Source organism: Aphis gossypii, chromosome 1 (genome assembly GCF_020184175.1).
Source record: "Aphis gossypii isolate Hap1 chromosome 1, ASM2018417v2, whole genome shotgun sequence".
In the NCBI taxonomy this organism is placed as follows: Eukaryota; Metazoa; Arthropoda; class Insecta; order Hemiptera; family Aphididae; genus Aphis; species Aphis gossypii.
In genome coordinates, this window is record NC_065530.1 from 69,358,699 (window position 1) to 69,381,668 (window position 22,970).

General features: G+C 28.8%; 2 protein-coding genes across 3 annotated transcripts in view; one reads left to right on the plus strand and one right to left on the minus strand.

The window, feature by feature from the left end:
• LOC114128938 (cytosolic carboxypeptidase 1-like) overlaps window positions 1-22,217 on the plus strand; it is a 43,171-nt gene extending 20,954 nt beyond the window's left edge. Inside the window, 5 exon segments of the mRNA XM_050202121.1 lie at window positions 18,865-18,952; window positions 20,028-20,192; window positions 20,515-20,691; window positions 21,355-21,488; window positions 21,729-22,217. Coding sequence (XP_050058078.1) covers window positions 18,865-18,952; window positions 20,028-20,192; window positions 20,515-20,691; window positions 21,355-21,488; window positions 21,729-21,783 — 619 coding nt within the window. The 3' untranslated portion in view covers window positions 21,784-22,217.
• LOC114128949 (C-type lectin 37Da) lies at window positions 2-8,180 on the minus strand. Of its 2 annotated transcripts, none has more exons than XM_027993565.2 (5): window positions 7,822-8,179; window positions 3,946-4,128; window positions 2,779-2,971; window positions 2,537-2,692; window positions 2-1,362 (listed from the first exon to the last, which is right to left on the minus strand). In XM_027993565.2, exons 1-5 carry the CDS (start codon window positions 7,886-7,888, stop codon window positions 549-551), a joined length of 1,413 nt encoding a protein of 470 aa, XP_027849366.2. In that variant the 5' UTR covers window positions 7,889-8,179; the 3' UTR covers window positions 2-548. The 2 variants fall into 2 exon arrangements, with proteins under 2 accessions (XP_027849366.2, XP_027849374.1); XM_027993573.2 differs by having other exon boundaries at window positions 1,213-1,362; window positions 2,526-2,692; window positions 7,822-8,180.
• Window positions 22,218-22,970: the final 753 nt, after the last annotated feature.

Below are 22,970 nucleotides of genomic sequence, written 5' to 3' on the forward strand. Positions count from 1 at the left end.
ATTTGTTTTTAATCACTTGATTTATTTAAAATGATTACCATTAAAGTATATTAAAGTACATTTTTAATTAGTCTAAGAGAGAATCTATAAAAATTAATATATACAAAATAAAATAATAATCGATAGACGTAAAAGAATATAATAAGTAAAAACAATAAAAAGAATAGGTCTTTCAACTTATTATATTCTTTTATATTATACCGATATGATTTGTTCATTATTTTCATTACTTTTCTAAAAAAAAAATATAGGTAATCACATGAAATTAAATGTACCACCATTACTCCACAGAATCAAGCGTTGAGAACAGATTTTTGTAATTATACATGACTGAATTAAATTGCATAATACAGTAGTGTAGGGTAATTCACCACAAATAATAATGACGTATGTGAGAAAAAGCGGAAGAGAGCAACGTTTGTACGAAGTTTAGGTTTATAGATGATTTTTGATTTTCAAATGTCATACGTAATTATTCTATTTAAAAAAAAAAGTTTCTTTAAACAAACATAATATTTTAAACGTAAAACTCGCCAATTGATATGCAACTAAGCGACTTCTTGTGATGACTTTTTCAACACCGGTTTCTGTAACATAATGTCTTTGGCCCACGACCACGGTAACTGTAGATCACCAGCAGCTGCATTAACGTCTTTTGGCTGTTCTAAGTCCTTGGTAGATCGAATCTTGTGAGGTACTGCGGTGGCAAAAGCTTTTTCCAGCGATTCGAACGCATACGCGTCGTTGTGCTGTTGTTGATCTCGACGATCTATTTCTTGTTTACCGCGTTGTTTCATCTCGTGAGGTTGATAACGCCGGTGTAATTGTTGGTCGTGTACCTGTTGTTCGTGCTGTTGTTGATTGTGCATCTGGATGAGCGTTGGAAGTTCGGTGGTATAATACTGACTGTCCGCTCGTTCTTCGGTCGACGGCCGTTCATCTACTCGTGGTTGGTTTGTCGATTGTTGTTCGTCAGTCTGTGATTCTTGATATCCACTTTGCAGTGGTTCTAGTGTACTTGCAGACGACAAATCGTCAACAACCGGACCGGATGTCGTAGAGACCGTCAGTTCAAGTTCCGGTTCCGCCGCTCTAGGAGTGTCGTTGTCGTTGTTATCGTCGACTTCCGACTTCCGGCGGATGTCAGTAACCACGTAGCCTTCTGCAGCCGCAACGGCGGAGGTTGTAAACATAATAGTAGACGGTACTGGTGTGGTGGTAGTAGTAATGGCGGGAGTGGTAGTTGTGATGGGATTTGTGGTAGTAGTGGTAGTATTAGTAGTTGTCGGAGTGGTAGTGTTTTCCTCCAAAGATACGTTTGAGTGAATTGGGAATGCCGTAGCTTTTTGTTTATAACCAAAACTGAAAAACAAATAAACATAATATTGTAATGCATAGTTTTTAGGCACCTAAGCGAGTATAGGAAAATGTACGGTTTTCCGTCAATAATTTTAGTAACGTTAATTCCTGACTAGATCGCGGGACATAAAAACGAGTATCGAGTATCAGTGGTGACGAATTATAATCGTACAAGGTTCAGATCTATGATAAATTGAAGTATTAAAATTAATTTCAACGTTTTGAATTAAAAATTAGATGGTCTAAAAGTCTACTATATAATATAATATTATCATCGCTTGTTATATTTGGAAATTCATACGTGTTCCTCTGAAATTTGAATCAGTTATTTACTGTGAAAACTACCTGTGTTTAAAGTTTGAGTAGTCTTGAAATAATGGTTTGACAATCAATATCGCACATTATCGTTGCAAAAAAAAAATAGTGTAGTAGTAACTTTGATTATGGTATAAAAATAAAAAGCAATATGTTTAGAATTCTATCTTTTCACATTTTATGTCCTTTTTAATTTGTATACATATTCAATTCAATAAACATAGTTTATTTAATATGTTTAAGTATATAAATAAAATAAAAAACATTATTATTCACTGATCAAAAAGAAGTTTAAATATTATATGGAAATCTTAGATACGATAAAATCATCAAGGTGTATTTTAATTCTTGTCTTCAAAAAATTGTTTTTTCCTAAAACTAAACTAAGACATTTTTATCTTTTACGATATACATCATTTTACTATGAAAACAAAGTAACATAGTAACATAACTTGTTTGAAAAAAAAATAATATATTTCCGGATATTATGACAGCTCTTATAATTAAAGTTATATTTTTACGAATACACAAGCCTGTCACAAGATGGTATTGGGGTCATTCTTGAAATCATAAAATTAAAAACGTAAAATTCAATAACTGTATAAAATAATATTTCATTTTAAAAACGAAAACTACAAACGAATTCACTATACATGTATTCTAATATTACTTTTGTATGTACCTAATATTTCTATATTTTATACATGTAAATATTATAAGGAAATGACAAATTCCTAAAATCTTTCAAATATTAATATCTAGTAGTGCGTTATCGATTTTGGAATTTTTCGAGGATTTATACACGTATATGAGAAGTACATTTTGACCAAGTCTCGACTAATAATTCTCACCTGTAGCTTACCCCTGGCTGGAGGACACCGGAATCGACCCGTAGTTGTAATAATAACACCTGGTCTGCTCGCAAATGAAATCCTTCAAGTCGGTACAATCTGCGGTTACCCAGTCCATGTTAGGTGCTTTAATTGCGACGCATCCGTCCCTGGATCCACTTTCACCCCTGAAAAGCGTAAAATGGTCATTATTTATTCGAGTATATTATTATATTGATCGTAAGCATAATTTCAAATAGCCACGAAATCACACCTCTTTTTCCTAGCTATGGGCAGTTCCGGCCTAGCGTTCATTTTTAAGTCTTCGTTATCCAGACCGTTGTTGTCTGGGTTTGGCCGTTTCATTTGGTTGAAAGTTGTGTTAAACGGAAGACCTGTTGACATCCAGATGAGCATGTCAGTACCTAAACGGTTTCCAGATGTCCAATAGTCAAATTTGTTGTAACCTAAAAACAATAACAACAAAAATACCTTTTTTACTAATTTACTGGACAGTTTCTTTATTTTAACGGTTCATTCATTTATTTTTCACACGCAATTGTCATTGTTTCTTGTTTACCATAAAGTTTCATTTAGTACCGAGAGAAATTGAATTTTCATTTATGATTCATGTTTAAACGGTTTACGATACAGTGTGTATAGTTTTAAATTGTATTATAACATGACGTAGTTTTAATGTAGTAATATTATGTGTGCGTTTGTCTATTAATTTAATTTTCACGACAGTATAAAATACGTTTCTACACACAATACACATCAAATATTTTTACGAAAAAATTTCTCCAAATTAAAATCAATTTATATATTTTTTTTATGGTATTTATGTAAGTGTATAATATATTAACACATGGATAATATTATAAATATAAGTAAGAAACTAAAAACTATAATATATCGTGTAAAAGAATACCTACTAAAGTAAAAGAATTTCATATGCTGGCTCAAACTTTACCTACCTACATTATAATATGTCGATATTCCTTACTCTCACCAACACGTTCGTCTAACAGATTTAATTTTTTTTTAACTATAGTTAAAAATGTGCAATGGTATTCTCAAAAGATTCAAACTGTTTATTTATATCATAATCTTCAAGTGTATTTTCAATAAATTTAAATTAAATTAATTTCTTATGAATTAAAATAAAATAACACAGTTAAAATTTTTCTATCATTTTCAATTATTTTACTATTACAATTTTGTTTTTGATATTTATTAGTGCCTAAAATCCATAAGCTTTATATTTTAGTTTTAGAATCGTATGTTTACATAATTTTCGGAACACAGTTACGTATGTTATTTGTTTACAGAAGTTTGATATCTATTTACACAGCGTATTTACTCGGTTATTTACTTTCAAATCGACCTAAATTATAGTGTTTCTCTATAATCTTAGGATAATAAAAATTGTCATTCTTACCAGCATTTCTTAAGAAATCAGATATTGAGTTTGTTTTTTCCAACGTTTCAAATGAAGCCAACTGCAGTCCAATTGATCTGCAATATTCATATGCCAAAAAATAATTTAATTCCGCTGAATATGGATTCATCCTACTGATGTAGTACTGAGTGCCATCCAATTGTATTGTTGTAATCCTTTGACCTAAACATAAAGTAAATTACTAAAAAACAATTGATATAAAATAGAATTTTTATTCATATTTTTTGATTACTTATATATATATATATATATATATATATATATATCTACAGTACAGCCCAGATATTTTATAGGTATTTTTTATTAACGGCAATAGCTTATGAAAATTTAAGGTCATTTCAAATCATATACCTAATTGTATAGATGCATATAAATTTATTAAACATAATGTTTATGAAATTTGATAAATTTATACTTAAATTAATGTAATCTTATTGGTTAATTTTATATCTAATAGAAACATAATATTTTCAAGATTTTATAACTTTTTAAAAATATATTATTATTTATTTTTAATTTTAATAGCTTCAATGTTTTTATCCAAACCACTTCGGTTTTAATTTCTATAAACTATTGTATTCAATCAAGAAATTATATAATTAATAATTATAGTATAAATATAAATTTATGTCTTCGTTGAAATTATTGAAATGTAAAGATTCATATTTTTAACACCCGATGTGGTTTTGTTTTTAACTAATGGCTCATCGTGTTTTTTATTTGTTATTGCTTGCCGTCCCAGTATGTCCTTGAACAATGTCCGACTATTATCCTTCTGAAGGGCAAATCGCGTTTTGTCTTCTTCAGACTAGTGCACAAAAACTATTACGCACAGCTTGGTGTTAGAGAAATATTTTTTTTTTACATCTGTAAAATAAAAACTTCTCCAGACTGTTTGTCGGTCCCTGACATAAAATAATTTATTACTTGCATTGGTAAGTCTTAATATTTTTTTCATCCAAATTGCTAATAATATTTAATAGGTTAGACTGGAATAAATTATAATATATATATATGGTCAGTATGTGAATAAATTATTCCATCTTATAAGTTCTGTTCTATTTTTCTTATCTTTAATGTTAATAATAAACTTATTTTTTAAGATTTTTTTTTTTTTTTTTTTAACTTTTGATAATATTTTATAAATTAATAAAAAAAAACATTATTTGCTATTTAGTTATGATAAGAATATGTTTTTTACTTTGACCACGGGGTCTTAAACACAATATACTTGAATCATTAATAAGAATAAAAAAAAAATGAATACAATACATTTGTACTTATTATTTTATTTTTGTTTTTTTATACCTGTGACAAGTACCTATTAAATTTTTAAAAAGCCTGCCCAATAGGTATCATTCTATTTACATCATTTATTATTTCATTCAAACCAAACTGAATCATTATACTACATTTTAATTTGTTTTTTTTTAAATATCATTCTTTTAAAAATGCATGATTATAATATGACAGACCACTGGACGAAATGAAAAATCATTATTTAAAATATAGTCTTGGCCATTGTATTTATAATCGAATACAAATAATTTTAAAACTGAGACCCGGTTTAGTTAATTATCTTTTTATTCATTTTGATATTAAGGTCTTCTAATTATCTTAGAAAAATATAACCCCTATTGATGATTATCATTTTATTATAATATTTATAATTTCTATAACCCGTCGTATTTTCAATACTGTTGTATATTTTGAACAGACCCTTAAAATAATTTGGGAACATAATTTATTTTTTTACGCGTACACCTACAAGCTTTTCAAAATAATAAGCATTTTGAAGATATTCTTTTGTGCTGACTTAATGATGGATACAAACAATTGTAATGGTTCTAAACGTTATATGCTTTGAAGGTCACGAGCCCTCACAGCATTGTCTTTAGTATCTAGCATTTTCCACCACAACATGAATTGTACGAAGCTGGTGCTATTATTTAATTAAAATGTTATTATTATTGTTGTTACCTATTAATATTGCTAGATGTAAATTAATTTTTAACGACGTACATACATTAAAAATAATAATAAAAGTAACAAAAAATTAGTCACCCATCACATGCGATTCGCTCCTTTGACTTTTCTTCATACCCCGTCGTTATACATTACATAGGTAACATATAGGATGTGGTTTTTTGTTACTGCATAATATACGTTATAATGATGTTAAAATGACCCTAACGGCTTAACAACTGTCGGTGTGTATACAAAGAGGACCTAAAATTAACCAACTATATATTCTATCTTGTGTTTAAACATATTCATTTTTATTAAAATATACGATTTTTATATAAATAAATGCATTTTAATTAATAATTGCTATTTTTAAGATTTTTTTATAGAACATTATAAATAAAATGTAAATGAATAATAATTTTAAAAACGATGTATACTTTTAATGCATTCTGTATAACCTAACCTATCGTGTATTCATATGGCTTCCGTTTTCAAGAAGATGTAGATATACGTTTTTTCGTGTAAACACTAAACAGGAAGTTCTATGGAACAGTGTAGCATTATATTTTTGAGTTTTTTTAATATAACCTTCAACGAGGTTATATATTGTAGGTATTTAAAATTTTAGTAGTTCAAAATGAAATAGAATACTGAAGAGAGTTTACACTAAATTATATAGTTTGTTTATGGTGTTTACAATACACAAACCAAAAATACCTTATGATATATTTAAAACAGACAAGCATTAAATATAAGTTTTGTAGATGGAAATCTTTTTTATTATTACATGTATTTTATTTTAAATTATTTTAAATATTATGAACTCAATTGAATTTTAAATTTAATCAGTAGAAAATTAAAATCAATTTTAAAATGACCATCATTAAAGTCTTCAGCATAAGTTTAAAATTAAAATTGAAGATAAATAAAAAAAAATTTTTTATTGATTAAATATTGTTATTCAGAAAATTAATATTTTCTTAAATGCAATCAGAGTACTAGTTATGCGATCATTTTTATCTTATTTTAATTATACAAGACTTAAAGTCACACATTTAAAATTAATATATTATCTATTATTCACAAAAACTCTCATATCTCCTGATCTCCATATAAATAGATATAATACCGAGTTAGGTTATAAATAAATAAATAAATATTAAAAAATAATAATAATTGTAAATTATAAATAATTAAATTAAATTAAAATTAAAATTATTTAATTTATTTATAAATAAATGTGATAAGGGTAGACTTTCTGCCATGGGAAAGCTGGAAAAAATGAAACCTACTTAGTGAGACATCTTGGAGAATATTTTACATTTATATCCATAGACTTTAGTCGTACATTTTGGGGAATTAGAGGCGCCTTCTTCAATTCCCGAATACCCCCCCCCCCTTCTGATTCCATACTTACGCATATAGATATATTAACATAATATTCCTGCTATTAGTACCCTCAATTATTTAATATATATTAATAAATATTTTTATTGTTATTGTTATGTATCTGATTATTTATATGCTTTATATCACATATTTATATATTGTTATTATATGTATCTTATTATATAACTCATATTATTTTTGCAAACTTCACTATATTTAAAAATTACTACTTGCAAAATTGAGTAACTTAGGTTTAATTCATATATTTCTATGAATTATATTGTGCCCACTACCCATAAATAAATGAATAGTTATAATACATAATACAAATTATAGTATACCCGGTAATATACCAATATAGTTAAATAGTAGCTCCAGAATCGGTTGCCGGGGACTTACGTTAAATACAACAATAATTTACTTATATCAATTAATAAACGTCTAACACACGATAACATATTATAATATATTAAAACAATAACTATATAATATACTGACCTGCCGCAAACCATGCGAACATCGTAACCACGGTCAAAGCGACCCTTGTTGAACCGACGGTGATCATGACGATTTTAAGTCGTTTGTCTATCGCCAAAACAGCTACTGCCTATAATATTGTATTAGTATTCTGTTGGTCGACAATATTATAATTTAATAATATTATTTAGTTTCTCCAGGACGATTGCGTACGTAATGGTAGTATTACGTTTGTGCGGGCGGGCGAACACTGGAGCGTGTAATACAATAAAATATATTATATTATTCACGGTCGTCGTCCGTGAACGGTGTGGTCCGGCAGAAGTGTGCGCGTGTGTGTTTATACGATCGTGTGCGACGGTTAACTGCGCTTGAAGACACTGGCCCGCGTGCGAGTGTGGACGGTACCCCCTCCTCACACCCCGCGTGAGCTTAAGTCGATTGTGAGTTTTTGTTTAATGTATGTGTATGTGTGTGGAAGAAGCGCAATGCCCCCTAACTGACGCCGCGCGGCACAGCCCTGTGTGATGATGATGGTCTCGCCAGCTATTGTTCGTTCCAGCCAAACCCTCATGACACACGAGTGCGCGTACCTACTCATATAATATCATAATAGTCGGGTAGAAAAAATATTAAGAAAACTATTGCCTTATGCCTTACAACACCCGACGCCGTGTTCTGCGTGGGCGGTAGACCTCGAGGGGGGGCGCTATACTTCACTCTACACGGGGTCACCGGATTTGATTTAAGGGTTCTCTATTCTTTTCGTAATGCACTATTATATAATACATAATGGTCGGACAGTTCAAAAAGTGTTGTTTACTCCGTCTCCGATGACCATCGTCAAAGTCACCACACCATTAACTGAATATATATACCCGGTTTTATTTTTAAGTCGCCTTTCGTTTATATTTGGTTTAGTGTCCCACGCGTTTAAATATTGTACCCGATTATACGAATCATTATGATCGATTATTTATCTCTTCTTACGTACTACATAGGTACTCTACTAGCAGTATTACTGGTGGAATTACCGAGAAAATTCTCGAAAATCATTGACCGTTAACAAAAAAAATTAACATTTCATGATCACATGGTCCCAATATTTATTCTCTCGCGTTTACTGCTGCTATTTTAATTTTGTTAAAACATAAATCATATATATATGTATTTAATGATATTTATTTATTTTAACTCGACCAATACCATTTTATTAATACTTTAGTTTTTAAGAAGGATTTTTTTTTAGTTTTACTCACAGTGAAGTTTTACGATCTAGTTTTTTTATTGGTTGTACGGAATTTAAACTATTTTTGTGTGCACAGTTAAAGCAACGTACACCCCTTTTTTCAAATATGAAATACCTTAGTCATAATAATATTGCCGTCTTATTTCATTATTAGTTTAGCCAAAGCCACACGAGTCGTTTCGTCGTCATTGGTTTCGGTAAATTTTTTTTTCTTTGAACAATAACTGTCAAACATCAATATTCATTGAATGTTTTCCTTAATAATTATAGCCAAGAGTTACTTAAACGTGACATGGGAAATGTTATATTTCTGTCCACTCGTATAATATATAAGTTATAGAATTATATTATATATGCGAGGTGAACAAATTTTTACTTTATGTTTATGAAAAAATTAAACGGGGAATGAAACGAACACCAGTTGTGTATAGTGATTCAATTTGTTTAAACTATTGTTCACATTGTAACAACTAAATCAAACGGAGTGTAATATTTAATTAATTTTTTGTGTTTATTCGATTTTTTTATCTCCTACCATTGTAAATCATTGTTAAAATAACAAACGAGGCAATCAATAATCGCTATAATTAGTATAGTTTTAAATTACAGTTAAATTAAATGTAAAGCACATCAAATTATTAATTAAATAGTATAAATTATTATGACAATCTAGTTTTAGTCGGAGTGTATTGTTGTCACGTCCATAATGAATATTTATTAAGGTATACAATATTATAAAAATCAAACAAAAATGTACCAACCTAGTAATAAACTAGTAGTATATTTTAGAACTGATTCAAATTTCAAACCAAACTATATTTATTTCTAATTAAATTTTAAGTAAATTAATATCAGCATTTATAAATTGCATTAATTTTTGTATTTATTAGCAGTGAATTGGTTGATTATCCACATGAAGCGTAAACACTGTTCTCCCATATAAATTAAAATGAATTTAAAGAACGTCAAATTATTTTATCTTAGTATACGGTTTCAAATGAGATATAATCTTGTGATATTATTTCAAAAAAAATGTTGAACATTTTTCATTTTTGATTAGCACCATTATTAATATTAATCGTATCCAATTATTAATGCGGAATAAATCATATTTCAATGGCCAAAGGATAAGTTACTCGTCAACCATCACACATTATTCATGCATATACGTACTAATATAATACGCGCTACGTTGTGCACATAATATTTTATGCAAACTCTATCTTATGGGAAAATAATACTGAAAACGTTAAAAAAAAAAAAGGGAAAAAAATAAATTATAATAATATAAATAAATGAAGAAAGCCACACGTTCTGCTCACAACGAGCCGGTATTTATTTGTTTATTTTTTCCATTGCACCCCGCGTTTTATAATAATGTGTGCAGTTGTGTGTACATACATTTTTTTTAACAAGTTGCATGTACCTATGTGTGTGGTGTTAGGATAACCGTCCCTATACGACTGCGGTACGCGCCGAACGCGTGTGCATGCATATTGTACACGCACATATATAACATATATATATACACTTGTGTACTGGAGCGTATATACACCTATATGAGCGTACAACAGTTCTTAGAGAGAGATAAGTGTTCATTGTTCTATACGCACACGGACACACATAGCCGGGTAATTAGCATCGTCGCGTTATATCATCGTACGGGTATAAATTACTCTTCCATATATATATGTATAAGATATATATATTATATTATTTACTTTGTGTGTGCGTGTGCCCAGGTATATACTTAATATTATATTGCCTCGTGTGAGTCCACGAGCGGCCATCCACTGCCGGTTCGGCGACCTTTTCGACGTATTTCGTGTCCAGCGATTTTTTTTCGCTCTTTCCTCGCCCCGTCCGCCATCGCAGATGGCCATCATCTCCTCGTCCTGCGCTTTCCTGATTCTCACGAACGCCTCCCGACACGCCCGTACGACGAACACGACCGAAAACGTTATCAGTAATATAATATATTAATTAGGTACTAATGTGAGTAATAATAGGTAGCTAGGACTATTATAATATAATGTTGTAGGTATTAGGCGATAATAGGTTTATTAACCGTGCAGCGTTTAACGGTCCGCTAGACGATGTCCAGTATTCAATTCCGAACACAGATGGCCGTAAAGTTGTAGGTATGTACAGTATAAACAGACCACAAGTGCGCACCAGTAGCTGGTTTCGGAGGTAGAACCTGCTGTCATGTCCCTAAATTATTTTGAATATTTTAGAGGTATAGATCCTCTACGATTTTAGCCATAATTTAAAACGTAATTATTACATTTTATAATATAAGACTTCAAACTTAACTATTTGTAGTAATTCTTTTATAAAATATGCGTGTGAGTATAATAGACATTATTCGAGACGTAAGTTTAACAACTCTTATTTTATTTCATATGTATTTCACTGAGTATTATACTCGCAGTCATACAATGACAGTCTGTAACTATATATCAGACGAAATATCTAATATTTTTATAATTGCATAAATTATGTTCATGCATCGGCTCCGATGCGTGATTTATGTCATACTCTATACGGTAAGACAAACATAATAAATACCAACATACGAGTAACTATATTGAGCTACAGTATATAACTGCGTTGGTAATCCAACAAAAAATTAAATTTGAGGCTTTATCAAAAAAAAATTAATAGCACGGTCCGGTCCTTAAGAAAATTAATTTTTTTATTGCGTAGTTATAATAAAATAACACACCTTCAAAATATTAACCGCAAGACACAAAATAACCTTAGACAATTTTCTTTTTAAATTATCTAATCAGACTGTAAAAATATCGATCTAAAGTTGCGTGTGGAGGGGCTGTTGTTGAGCTTAACCTATAACCACTAGATCCGACCCGCCTCCGCTGCGATATATCCGGGTCTTATTTTAATAATTATCACCAATTATCATTTACTATTATGCCATTATACCTAGTTGAAAAAATATCCATCGCTTTAACGGTATTGTAGCAGGTGCATTGAGCGCCGGTTAATTATACATGTACAGCGTGTTCTTGTCGATCGATGACACTTTACTTTTAATTTGTATTGCATATCGGCTGGTATATAATACTATAATATAACGGAAATGCTAACAAGCAAATTTAATACATTGGTGCGAAAATATATAACATTGTATTCATTTATGAAAAAAAATCCGTTGTTTGTTTCCGTTTTAATGTTATAACATTATGACTTGCTAAAATATTGAACTGCACCATTCGTGTTTAAAGATACGCGTCCTCGCGTGATTCCACCCATATCGTTTATAGTGTACTCAGTTATAAGTATTGTCTAATAATTTTACATAATATAAATAATTTCTTTACGAATAATATATTTCAATATAAATGTATTAACTATTTATTAACTTGTCTATGTTAACTCATTGATTTTATTTTGTTCTGTCCTCTTGCCCTCTTGACTGGTATTGCTATTAATAATATATAATAATAATATTTCCTCAACATTTGAACTTTAAACGCTCATAAAAAATTAATATTGCTCCATGATGTATTATGAACATTTTTTTTTTTTTAATACAGTAAGAATAATTTATGAAGAATCTTGTGTTACATTTTTAAGCTTTAAATATTAAAATATTAGAATTTTATTAATTTTAAACCACAAAATAATTTTCAAATGTTCGTGATTTAAACAAATTTCTCTAAAATTTAATTTTTAAACACTTATAAAAATAAAAATACGATTTTTTTCATCTAATTAGGATCAACTTATGTACAAATTTTTATTAAATTTTCAAGGTTTTTGATTAACAAAATTAATAAATTATTACATAAAAATAAAAATCTAAAAAAAGTTGAAAATTTCAAATTTCTATAAGTAGTTCAAAAAAAGCAAAAATATTTTTACTAATTTGCTAAAAAGCGGAGACTGCAGTAAAGACTGATTAAAAAGTCAGCCATATATAAATATTTTTTTTTTGTGGACTCAGGTCTTTTAATAATTTTTACAGTGTGGTTCTCTAACACATAAAATCCAATTTTTAATTTAAAAATCTTTGAGTACACTTCACGAACTAAATACAAGTAATTATGTATTCTTCTAACGAATAGTTAAAATAGTAAGTTAATATTCACGTAGGTAGTCGACAATATTATATATTTAAACTTCATTAATTCACAGTGTCTAGACTACCCTTCGATATTTGATCTTGGGTTTATTTTTCTTTTATAATTTTCACGTCTGACTTAGTGCCTACAACGGAAGTCCGCCCGACGGGTTGACTAACATGTACACTTGTTTAGCATTTTTAAAACACTCGTCATTGTAGGATCAAAACGTGTGTGTCTCAAGTTAATATTTACATAATATAGGCGAGTAAAATGGATTTTTGTACATATTATGATATGCATTGTATATTGTCTTCCCACCGTATAAAGGTATTTATCTATTGAAATAAGTCAAATCACGAGTTGTCCACCATGGCTATGAATACCTATAATAATAATAATAATAATCGTATAAGAAGGATTTTTTCCCATTCTTGTTACTTTGTACAATGTACATAATATAACCTTGGGGTTGTTCAAACTCTCTTAGCGTACTCGCCGAACGCCGGGGATAAATCCTCGTTGACGGACGTGAATTGGGTATCTTATAAAAAAAAAAAAATAATAATAATAATGCACACGACTCCGGAATGGAAATACAATTATTATAAATTATTACATTAATAACACAAACGCGCCTCGTCGAGTCATCACCGCCGGGTTGCAGTGCGCGAGTTATTACACTCTGCGGAGCATTCGATGAATAAGCAATTAGTCGGACACGGGCGGTTGACGGCTGTGTCTTTCAGAGTCCTGCAGCAGACGGTGGCGGAACGACTTGCCGCAAATTTCTGTTCACCGGAAACAGCCCGGTTTCGAATGCCGAAAGGGGGAATCGGGTTCGCATTGTTTTAAGGATGTTTCTTTTAAAATATATTTTGCACCTCCCCAGTCGTAGAGTCCTTTATTATATAGTTGCTGTTTTGAGAAACACTGTACCAACAACTATGACGTCCGGCGTTTGTGTGTGTGTATGTGTGTGTTTAAGGATATGAATGATTACCGGAAACGCACTCAGTCTCCTTGGTCGCGTACAAGCCTATTGTAGAAAACTGTTTAAAATGCGCTTATAATTTTATTCGTCGAGAACAATAGAAACGCGTTGGCGTAGGTGTACACATTTTTATATTTACTTGTGGTACTATCTTCCCTTGGAAATGAAACAATTATAATAATGATATGTGTCTAACAGTTCACACTCCAACGAAAAAACATATGATGTGTAATCCTTACTCAAAACAGACAAGATTTTAGTTGTATAATAATATGTATGTATGTATAACCGTACACGAACTTAATGAATAATTAATTCAAAATTATCTGTAGTTATAAATGTAGTACATAATAGAACATCATTATAAACTTATTAATTATTACAAATGTTAAACTTGACAAATGAACAATCTTATCATTGGATATATCATATTTAATATAGTTATTTAACGTAATTACTACTTACAAGACGTTACAATATAATATAACGCAAAATATGATGTACCTACCTACCTACCAGCACTACGATTAGTACTCCTCAGAAAACTTGACTAGATTCTTTCAATTAGGTTCTAAGTATATTCCTAACTAGGTCTCGGATTTTAAAGCATGTATGTTTCTTTTTTTATGTATGAGATATAAATCTAATTTTTGTACATAAATTCGTTTTACGTCATTCTGATTCCAAACAAACCAATTTGTTTTTACTTTTTTAGGCTTTTTTGCTTTTTTTATTACTTTTTTTTCAATTATTCCATCTGTGGATTTTTAATAAGTTTTGTACGCTATTGTAATTAAAAATAAATATTTAACTAAAAATATAAAAACCTAGAATGCAGATATTAGGTTATTATTGTTTTCGTTATCGGCTTGTTTATTAAATATATTAAAATATAGATTATTGCTCTACATAATAGCCTGCAGTACGGCATACGGTCAGTATGCCTGTAATATCGATATCGACCACTTCAAAATTTAAGATTTAGTGTTGTAAATTGAAATCTCTTATATGAAGTATGCACCGATCACTTCAGTGGATGTAGACAATTTGTTTTCGGTGCATAGAAATATTCTATCGAATAATAAAATCAGTCTCACTATTAGTGAAATACACGGTAATTAATTATTTTTTTAATTTCAATTAATTTTTCCAAAAGTTTACATTCATTTTTATATTTAACTAGTTCGTGTTAATTTTTAGTCATGCTTTTTTTTTGCTTTTTTAAAAATAAACAATACTGGGCATTAATGAATTAAAAGTTAAAATTAAGTTAAAACTTAAGTTAATTAACTCGTTACTTTTTTTCAAATTAACTTTTAACTTAATAAGTTACTTTTTTAAAAAGATTAACGTATTAACTTTAAGTTAATTTTATTCAAAAATATCTAAATTAAGTTAATTTTCCTCCAAAGAATAATGCAAATTTTTAAATAAGGTTTTTAGAAAAGTAGGTTTTTTGATGGCTAGTTAATACATTCACATACCCATCATTTTAAATTTCCCCAGTAATTTTCTTGAGCGTAAAGAAAAACTATTTAATAAACAATATTATATGTCTAGAATTTTTTATTTTGCAAATTAGATAATTTTAACTTTCAACTAAGTATTATTACTTTTTTTAAAGTTAACTTTTAACTTAACGAGTCAGCGAACAAAATATGAGTAACTTTTAACGTAACTTTATTATTTTAAAAATTTAAAATAATTTAACTTGATAAGTAAAAAAAAAATCGTTAACTTTCCCAGCATAGAAAATAAATTGCTTTTTTAAAAATAACTGTGTGCTTTTTTAGTTGCTTATTAGTTATTATGCTTTAAAACCCGAGCCCTATCCCTAACTAAGGGTACTTACGCACGACAACAAAAAAAGATTCACTTACACCAAGTTATAGAACGACTATTTCATTTATAACTTATTAATTTCTCATAATAACCTAATTTTCCGTTTAGTTAAACATGATAATATAACCATCCCAAAATAACGGTTAGTGGACGTTAACTAAGCCAATATCTTCTGTTTACTATAACTTGAAGTTATAAGAACAACGTACTTATAATATTTATAAATAATATTATTATGCATATTGTATACGTATGTATAGATAATAATATGCTGTATGATATATCTTCGCGTTACCAATGCAAAATTAATGCATTCGCATTTTAAATATGTACTGAAGTATATACTTGAATGATATATGAACGGAAATTAATCATCACTCCGGCGTATTTGTCCACGTACGAGTGCGTCTTATAAATATTTTATTTAATAATATTCTGTTGCCCGTATAATCATCGTTATTATTACTGTAGAACAAGGCGACTGCAACGGTAACGGCGTTTCTTCAATTCGATTGTTACATGTATTCGCTGTGTGTGTGAAAAATGTGCAGTAATTTTTTTTTTTTTTTGTTATTATTATGACGTCAGATCGGCTATTTAATATTATCATTATTACTCTCGAGAACCACACGATATATTATGGGAGTTCAAGGCACTTTGACTGCGCACCTGCGATTCCCGAGGGCCGGCCATCGGTTTATAATAAATCATGCGCATATATTATACATATATAGAGGTATTCACCGGGTCTATCGTGTGATTATAGTAACGAGATTAAAAACAAAAATACCCTCCGCATAACGATTGTGCATTCAGAGCTTTCCGTGCCCGTAACAAATCGACGACGGTAATAATAATAACACCACCACCACCGCGACGAGCCATGAGTCATGATAACGCGCGAGAAACCCCCCCAGGAGGTCTTTAAGATTTCCCCGGTCCGATCGACACGGACATAATTTAATATTTCAGACCACGGGCACCACCGCCGTCGCCGCCGCCGCCGCCGCCGCGTTATTGGCCCTCGGTCAACGACGAGATCATTATACCTATTATTCTATATGAAAAAAATAATACACAATAACGACCTGTGAGCGATGATGACGAGTGATGTATTATATTAATACTATACAATAATAACTTATTATAATAACGTTTAAGCCCGCGCGCGGGACTCGGTAACTAGAAAAATGATAAAATAATAATAATAATATAATACTTCCAATTTCCGTCGTGTAATTAAATATCTACTAGCCCGAGGCCGACTGCGATCGTCGGGTGTATATTATATAGTTTTCTCCCAAAGATTTTTATCGTTAACGCGTTTGCAGCCGGTTTGTATCCATCATCGCGATGATATTAATAACGCGTCCTCTAAACATCGTTATTGTTTGGGCGCAACACCTCGTGGTGCGGTGTATAGGTATATAATTTTATCGAACAGTAATATTCGCAAACGATTCGTATATATTATAATATTCTAATGCGCAAACGAATCCTATGGTACGGCCGGCATTGAATTACGTCCGAGATCGTCGGAACGTCGTCTATATATAATACGGACGAGCGTACATAATATTATACGGATAGAGGTACCTTTGGCGTGTAGATAACTACAAATTAATGTATGTAAACACCCAACGGCCGTTTGGCGCGCGCTAACGTGTTTGAAAAAAAAAAAAAAAGTAATAATAAAAAATAACAACGCCGTCGTTGCGGCGAGAACATTATACGTAAAATTCCCACGGTCGTATCGGAGATTCTTGGACGCGTTAACATTCTATTATACGTCCGAACGCATTGGACTTTTCTGGAAGTGCGGTGATGTTATTATTAAAATTACCGCATTGTTCTCCATCTCGTTTTTAAATGTTACCGTGCAAAGTTTATACGTACATATTATACATATATATATATGTTCACGTATATCGTATAGAGAATCGAATTAGATATCATTAACGTAAATCCTCTAATAAAAAAAAAAAAAAAATGTCGCTAAACGGATTTATGTGCAGTCTCCATTTGTTCGTACAATAATTGGCGCTGTCGTCGTACTAATTGAACGTTCGCTTTGCAGCGACGTAAAAAAAAAAAAAATGTTTTAAAAAATCTATGACCGCTCGTCGATAAAAAAAAAAAAGTCTTCGAGTAAAAGACTTTGCGCTCGTCTACAAATATTGTAAATTATATCACCAGTCTATGTAGTACACACTCGTAAATTCGTGCTATGGTTTTGTGAATAATGCGTTATAGCTGGCGCCGTTTATGTGACTTATCCGTACAAACCTTTTCGTTACACGAAGCCTAAACGTATATATGAAATTCGCAAGCCGGCAGACCTGACTGCCGGCTGGTATTATTAAACCACTGTAGGGAAGCTGTATTTATGTTGATATATAGTCGTTTATAGGTACTACTCTATAATATTTCGAGTTCGTTTTCGATGGAGATCACGAATGTTGATGTCATCGAAGATTTGAATTGAAATACGCAATATATTATATTGTGATAAAGGATATTCTGACCGGGCACCATTGTACAATATCGAGTCCATTGGAACACATTGTAGACGGGTCATTCTGACTTAATATAACGTGTGATTCAATATAATATATTGTATTATCGTTTTAACCCGCATTCCCGAGATTTAACAATACCACACCCGATTTTTGATCCACTTGCCATTTTCATATTTTTGTAGACTTCCCGTTGTGAAAAGGTTCGTCTGCGTAAGTGGCGCCAAAATGACGCGAATCCCTTAATGCGAATGCGATTGTATCGATAAATCGTTGGCGCCATTTATGCGAAAATATAGAAAAACATACAATAGTGTCTTTCGAAATAAAATGAGATTAAAATGTGTAGATATAATGATGTATTATCTGTTTTAGCCACCGATGCGGCTTAACTAACGAAGATCTGAACAGAAAATGGAGTTCGCCTGACCCAAAATTGCATCCAGAAATATTTCATGCTCGAGTAAATATTATAATATTATCATTTATTATGTGGGTGTTTCTAAATTCAATTCAATTTTAATCTTTAAATCTTTCAAAAGTGTTTACAAATGCAGTTAACATATTTGCTAATGGCCATTATTAACAATAGAATTATCTAAGAAATCGATTTCCAATAAAAGTATTATTTATACATACTACTCAAAAATAATAATAATGGAATGACAAAAAAGAATCGATCAATTAATCTTTTTTATTTTTTATTTATATTATAATACTTACATTAAAAAGATTATAAGATATAACAATGAATTACAACTTTTATATCGTTATTGGTTAATGATACAGTTCCGAATTCACAATACAGTAAAAACAATTTTTTTTTTAATTTTATTACTATAATAATAAATTATATTACTTAAATAAAATTGAAATTTAATACAACATGATTGAAACATTAAAAAAAATAAAATCTAACTTAATAACATGTTATTATATTGTTATATTCATACATTATGAACAAATTAAATCTTAAATAATATTATTATCTAATTCAACTATTTAGTTTAATTTAGAAAATATATTATGTATATAAAATTTAAAAAAATGATACTAAACTCGGTTAAATTTGTCCATTAATAACATCGTTAGTTATTATTTGTGCCGCATATATTTAAAAATACATAACATTTTGGTTATTATTTATGTATGTTATTGATTAGGTATACATATAATTTTTTTTAGTAGGTATTTAAAACTTAAAAAGATATCTACTAACTATCAAATAAAACTTAGTAAAATATTAATTTTAATAATATTTACAGTTATATTTAAACTGAATTATTACAGTAAACGATTTTAATTTTTAATCTCAATGTTAAATACAATTTTACATACCTAGGTACATAAAGTTACAAACAATTCTAGGACACATTAATTAATTCTATTTTAACACCTTATCTGACATAATCTAATTCTTATATAACCTCTCAACTAATTTAATATAATATTATATGTATAATGTGTATAATTTAAGAGTAAAATTAATTTTATGATTAAATTATTTTCATAAACTAATTAATATTTATATGTTATAGGGGATTTTAGAATACATGACACACGTAATGAAAAAGGTGCCCTATGTGTATTGTGATTTCCATGGTCATTCTAACACTAAAAATTGTTTTTTTTATGGGTGCTCGGCGAAAAAAAGTTGGTCAAGAATGGACTTGTCTAAGTATGAAAATGAAACGGATTTCATGGTCAGTCATTAAAATAAAAAATAAGTTCAAGTGTACAAAATTTAATGTACCTATTTAAAAAATAATGCTCTTTATACCTACACAAAAAAGAAATTAATATAGAAATTCCTGTGCTGAAGTAGGTGTCATTAAATTAAAAAGCGATGATATATAATAAAAAATTAATATTTTAAAATTTAATTAATTTTTTTATAAGTATTATAGTAATAATATCAATAATAATTTCTTTAAAAATATTATGTAAAAGTACCATTTAAATATGATTTTATAAAACTGTGTGGATAAAATAATTCATCATAAAATCTTTATATGTATTTTTTAGGTATTGCCGATTGTAATGCAAAACTGTTGTCCATCATTTTCGTTATCACAGTGTAGTTATAAAGTAGAAAGAAATCGTGAAACTACTGCAAGAATAACCGTTTGGAGAAGCTATGGTGTAAAAAGAAGTTATACTTTGGAGACAAGTTATTGTGGTTGTGACGAAGGACAATACAAAGTAATATATTTTATTTTCAATTGTAGCTGAATATGTTGTAGTTATATTAAATTCGTTGTTATAATCATAAACAGAGTCTAGATTTCAATGCAAAGAGCAATATTTTTTTGGATTCTCTGGGTCTAAAATAATGCATTCTAAATACGTATTTCATAATTTCTTATTTTGCATTCTTAACCATTTCCGTGTAATTTTATTAATTATTATAGTGCATATTAATTCGTTGCACGAGTTCTTACTATAGACTTAATAATTCAAAACATTATACTACCAATAAATTGTTTTCATAATATTAACTAGTTCATCATGGTTTTGGTTCTTACAAGTATGGTGCTTATTATAATTATTGTCTGTGTCAAAGTTATTTTGTTTTTGAATTATTGTTAGTTAAAATACCCAAAATGCTAAAAGTTAAACCCTGATCTTTTTTTAATTTTTTAATTTTAATTATTTTTAAAGTCGTTATTGTATTAAAAATGTATTTTGGGGGTTTTTATTGATTATTTTTTTTAAGCATTTTTGGATAATTCTTAGAGTATTTAAATCCGGACACTAATCATAAGTTATAACAATATCAGATAATATAACAATAGTTCAGATTCATAATTAATTTTGTAATTATGTAATTTTGCAAAAACTATAAATTATTATAATTATTTTCAGGGTTTTCATTTTGGTATTAGGCAACTCAAAGAGATTGGATCAACTTTCTGTATGTCTCTTTCTTCGTTAGAAGAAGAAACGAAAAAGAGAGCAAATTTACCTGCCAGTAATCGATTATCTACAATAACACCGAGGTATTATAAAATTATTTTTAAATAATAAATAATAAAACTCAGTATCGGAAAAATAGAAACTTTTAATTTATTTATTTTTACACTGTCATTCTATAAATAAAATATATATATTTTATAATATGATTCAATTAAATCTTTTTTTTTTTTTTTTGATAAAATGAAAGAATTATTATTTCTATGTATAACACACCAATAGTTTTAATAAATAAATGCCAACTCAATAAATGTATTTGTTTATAGTTCCAGTTCAAAGTCTATGGATTTTGTAGATGAAGAACAATCAGACTCAGATTGAAAACTGCCTATAATAAAGTAATCGACTTTAATTCTTAACAAATTAAATAAATCCTATTTTAATTTTAATTTAATTTGTTTATATTTATTGTACAATTGTTTTGGTTTTTTCAAAAGAAAAAACAATAACTTTGTTACGCTCCTTAATTTTTTACTATTTATAACATTTATTCACTATTGTATAAGAGCCAATCTATACGCGGCCAAATACGGCGCTAAATCGCTTAAAATATTTTATTATGTACTGATTAATTAACAAATAATTTTTTTCTTAAGAATTGTGTTTTTCCATAAGTTTCCCATAATCATTTTTAAAATCGATATAAGTTTAGAAATTATATAGTAAATTTAAACTAAATACACTGTAAAAACAGTTTATTTTATTAATTATAACACTATAATGTCAAATAAAAATCTATCATAACAATAATGTTTTTTTTTTTTTAATCAATAGGTGACATTTCATCTGAACGAATTATTCATTTTTTTCCATTGTCTATATATAAATGTTTCGAAAATAATTAAAATAGCGTGATTTCGTCGTAAATAATTATTTTTGTTTTTTAATTATTAATAATTACTAATTGTTTTTTTTATTAATACATCATACAATACTATACATTTTTTGCAAAAAAATTATACTAGTGAAGTTATAAAAAATTTTATACTCAGTACAATACATACAAAAATACGTAATTTTGCGAAATAAATAATAATTTATACACATGTTCTGAACATTAATAAACTGAATACTAAAGTTAACTTATTGAATAGGTACTGAATTTTAATAAATTTAATTATACTAAATTAATATTAAGTTGTAATTATTATCTTAATTAAATTATACATATAATTTGTCTTTATTACATATAACATGTACCTTATTTTAAATCTAAGTATATCAATTATCATTGCATTTTAATTGTTCTTAACTAGTTAAACTAATCTTAAAACGCTGTTACTGAAATATTTACTTAGTACAAGTGTTATTAATTTTTAATATTTATACTTGTATAATTTGTACCTATATGTGCCTATCTTCCTATCGTCCTATGTCTGTGCTTCAATACCAACCTAGAGTTTTAAGAACTTATTAAATTCTAAAAGGATTAAGTAACTATTGATTTTAAAGATAAGTATTTATAGTTTAATATTCTATATTATATATTAAAATATATTTTAAATGTG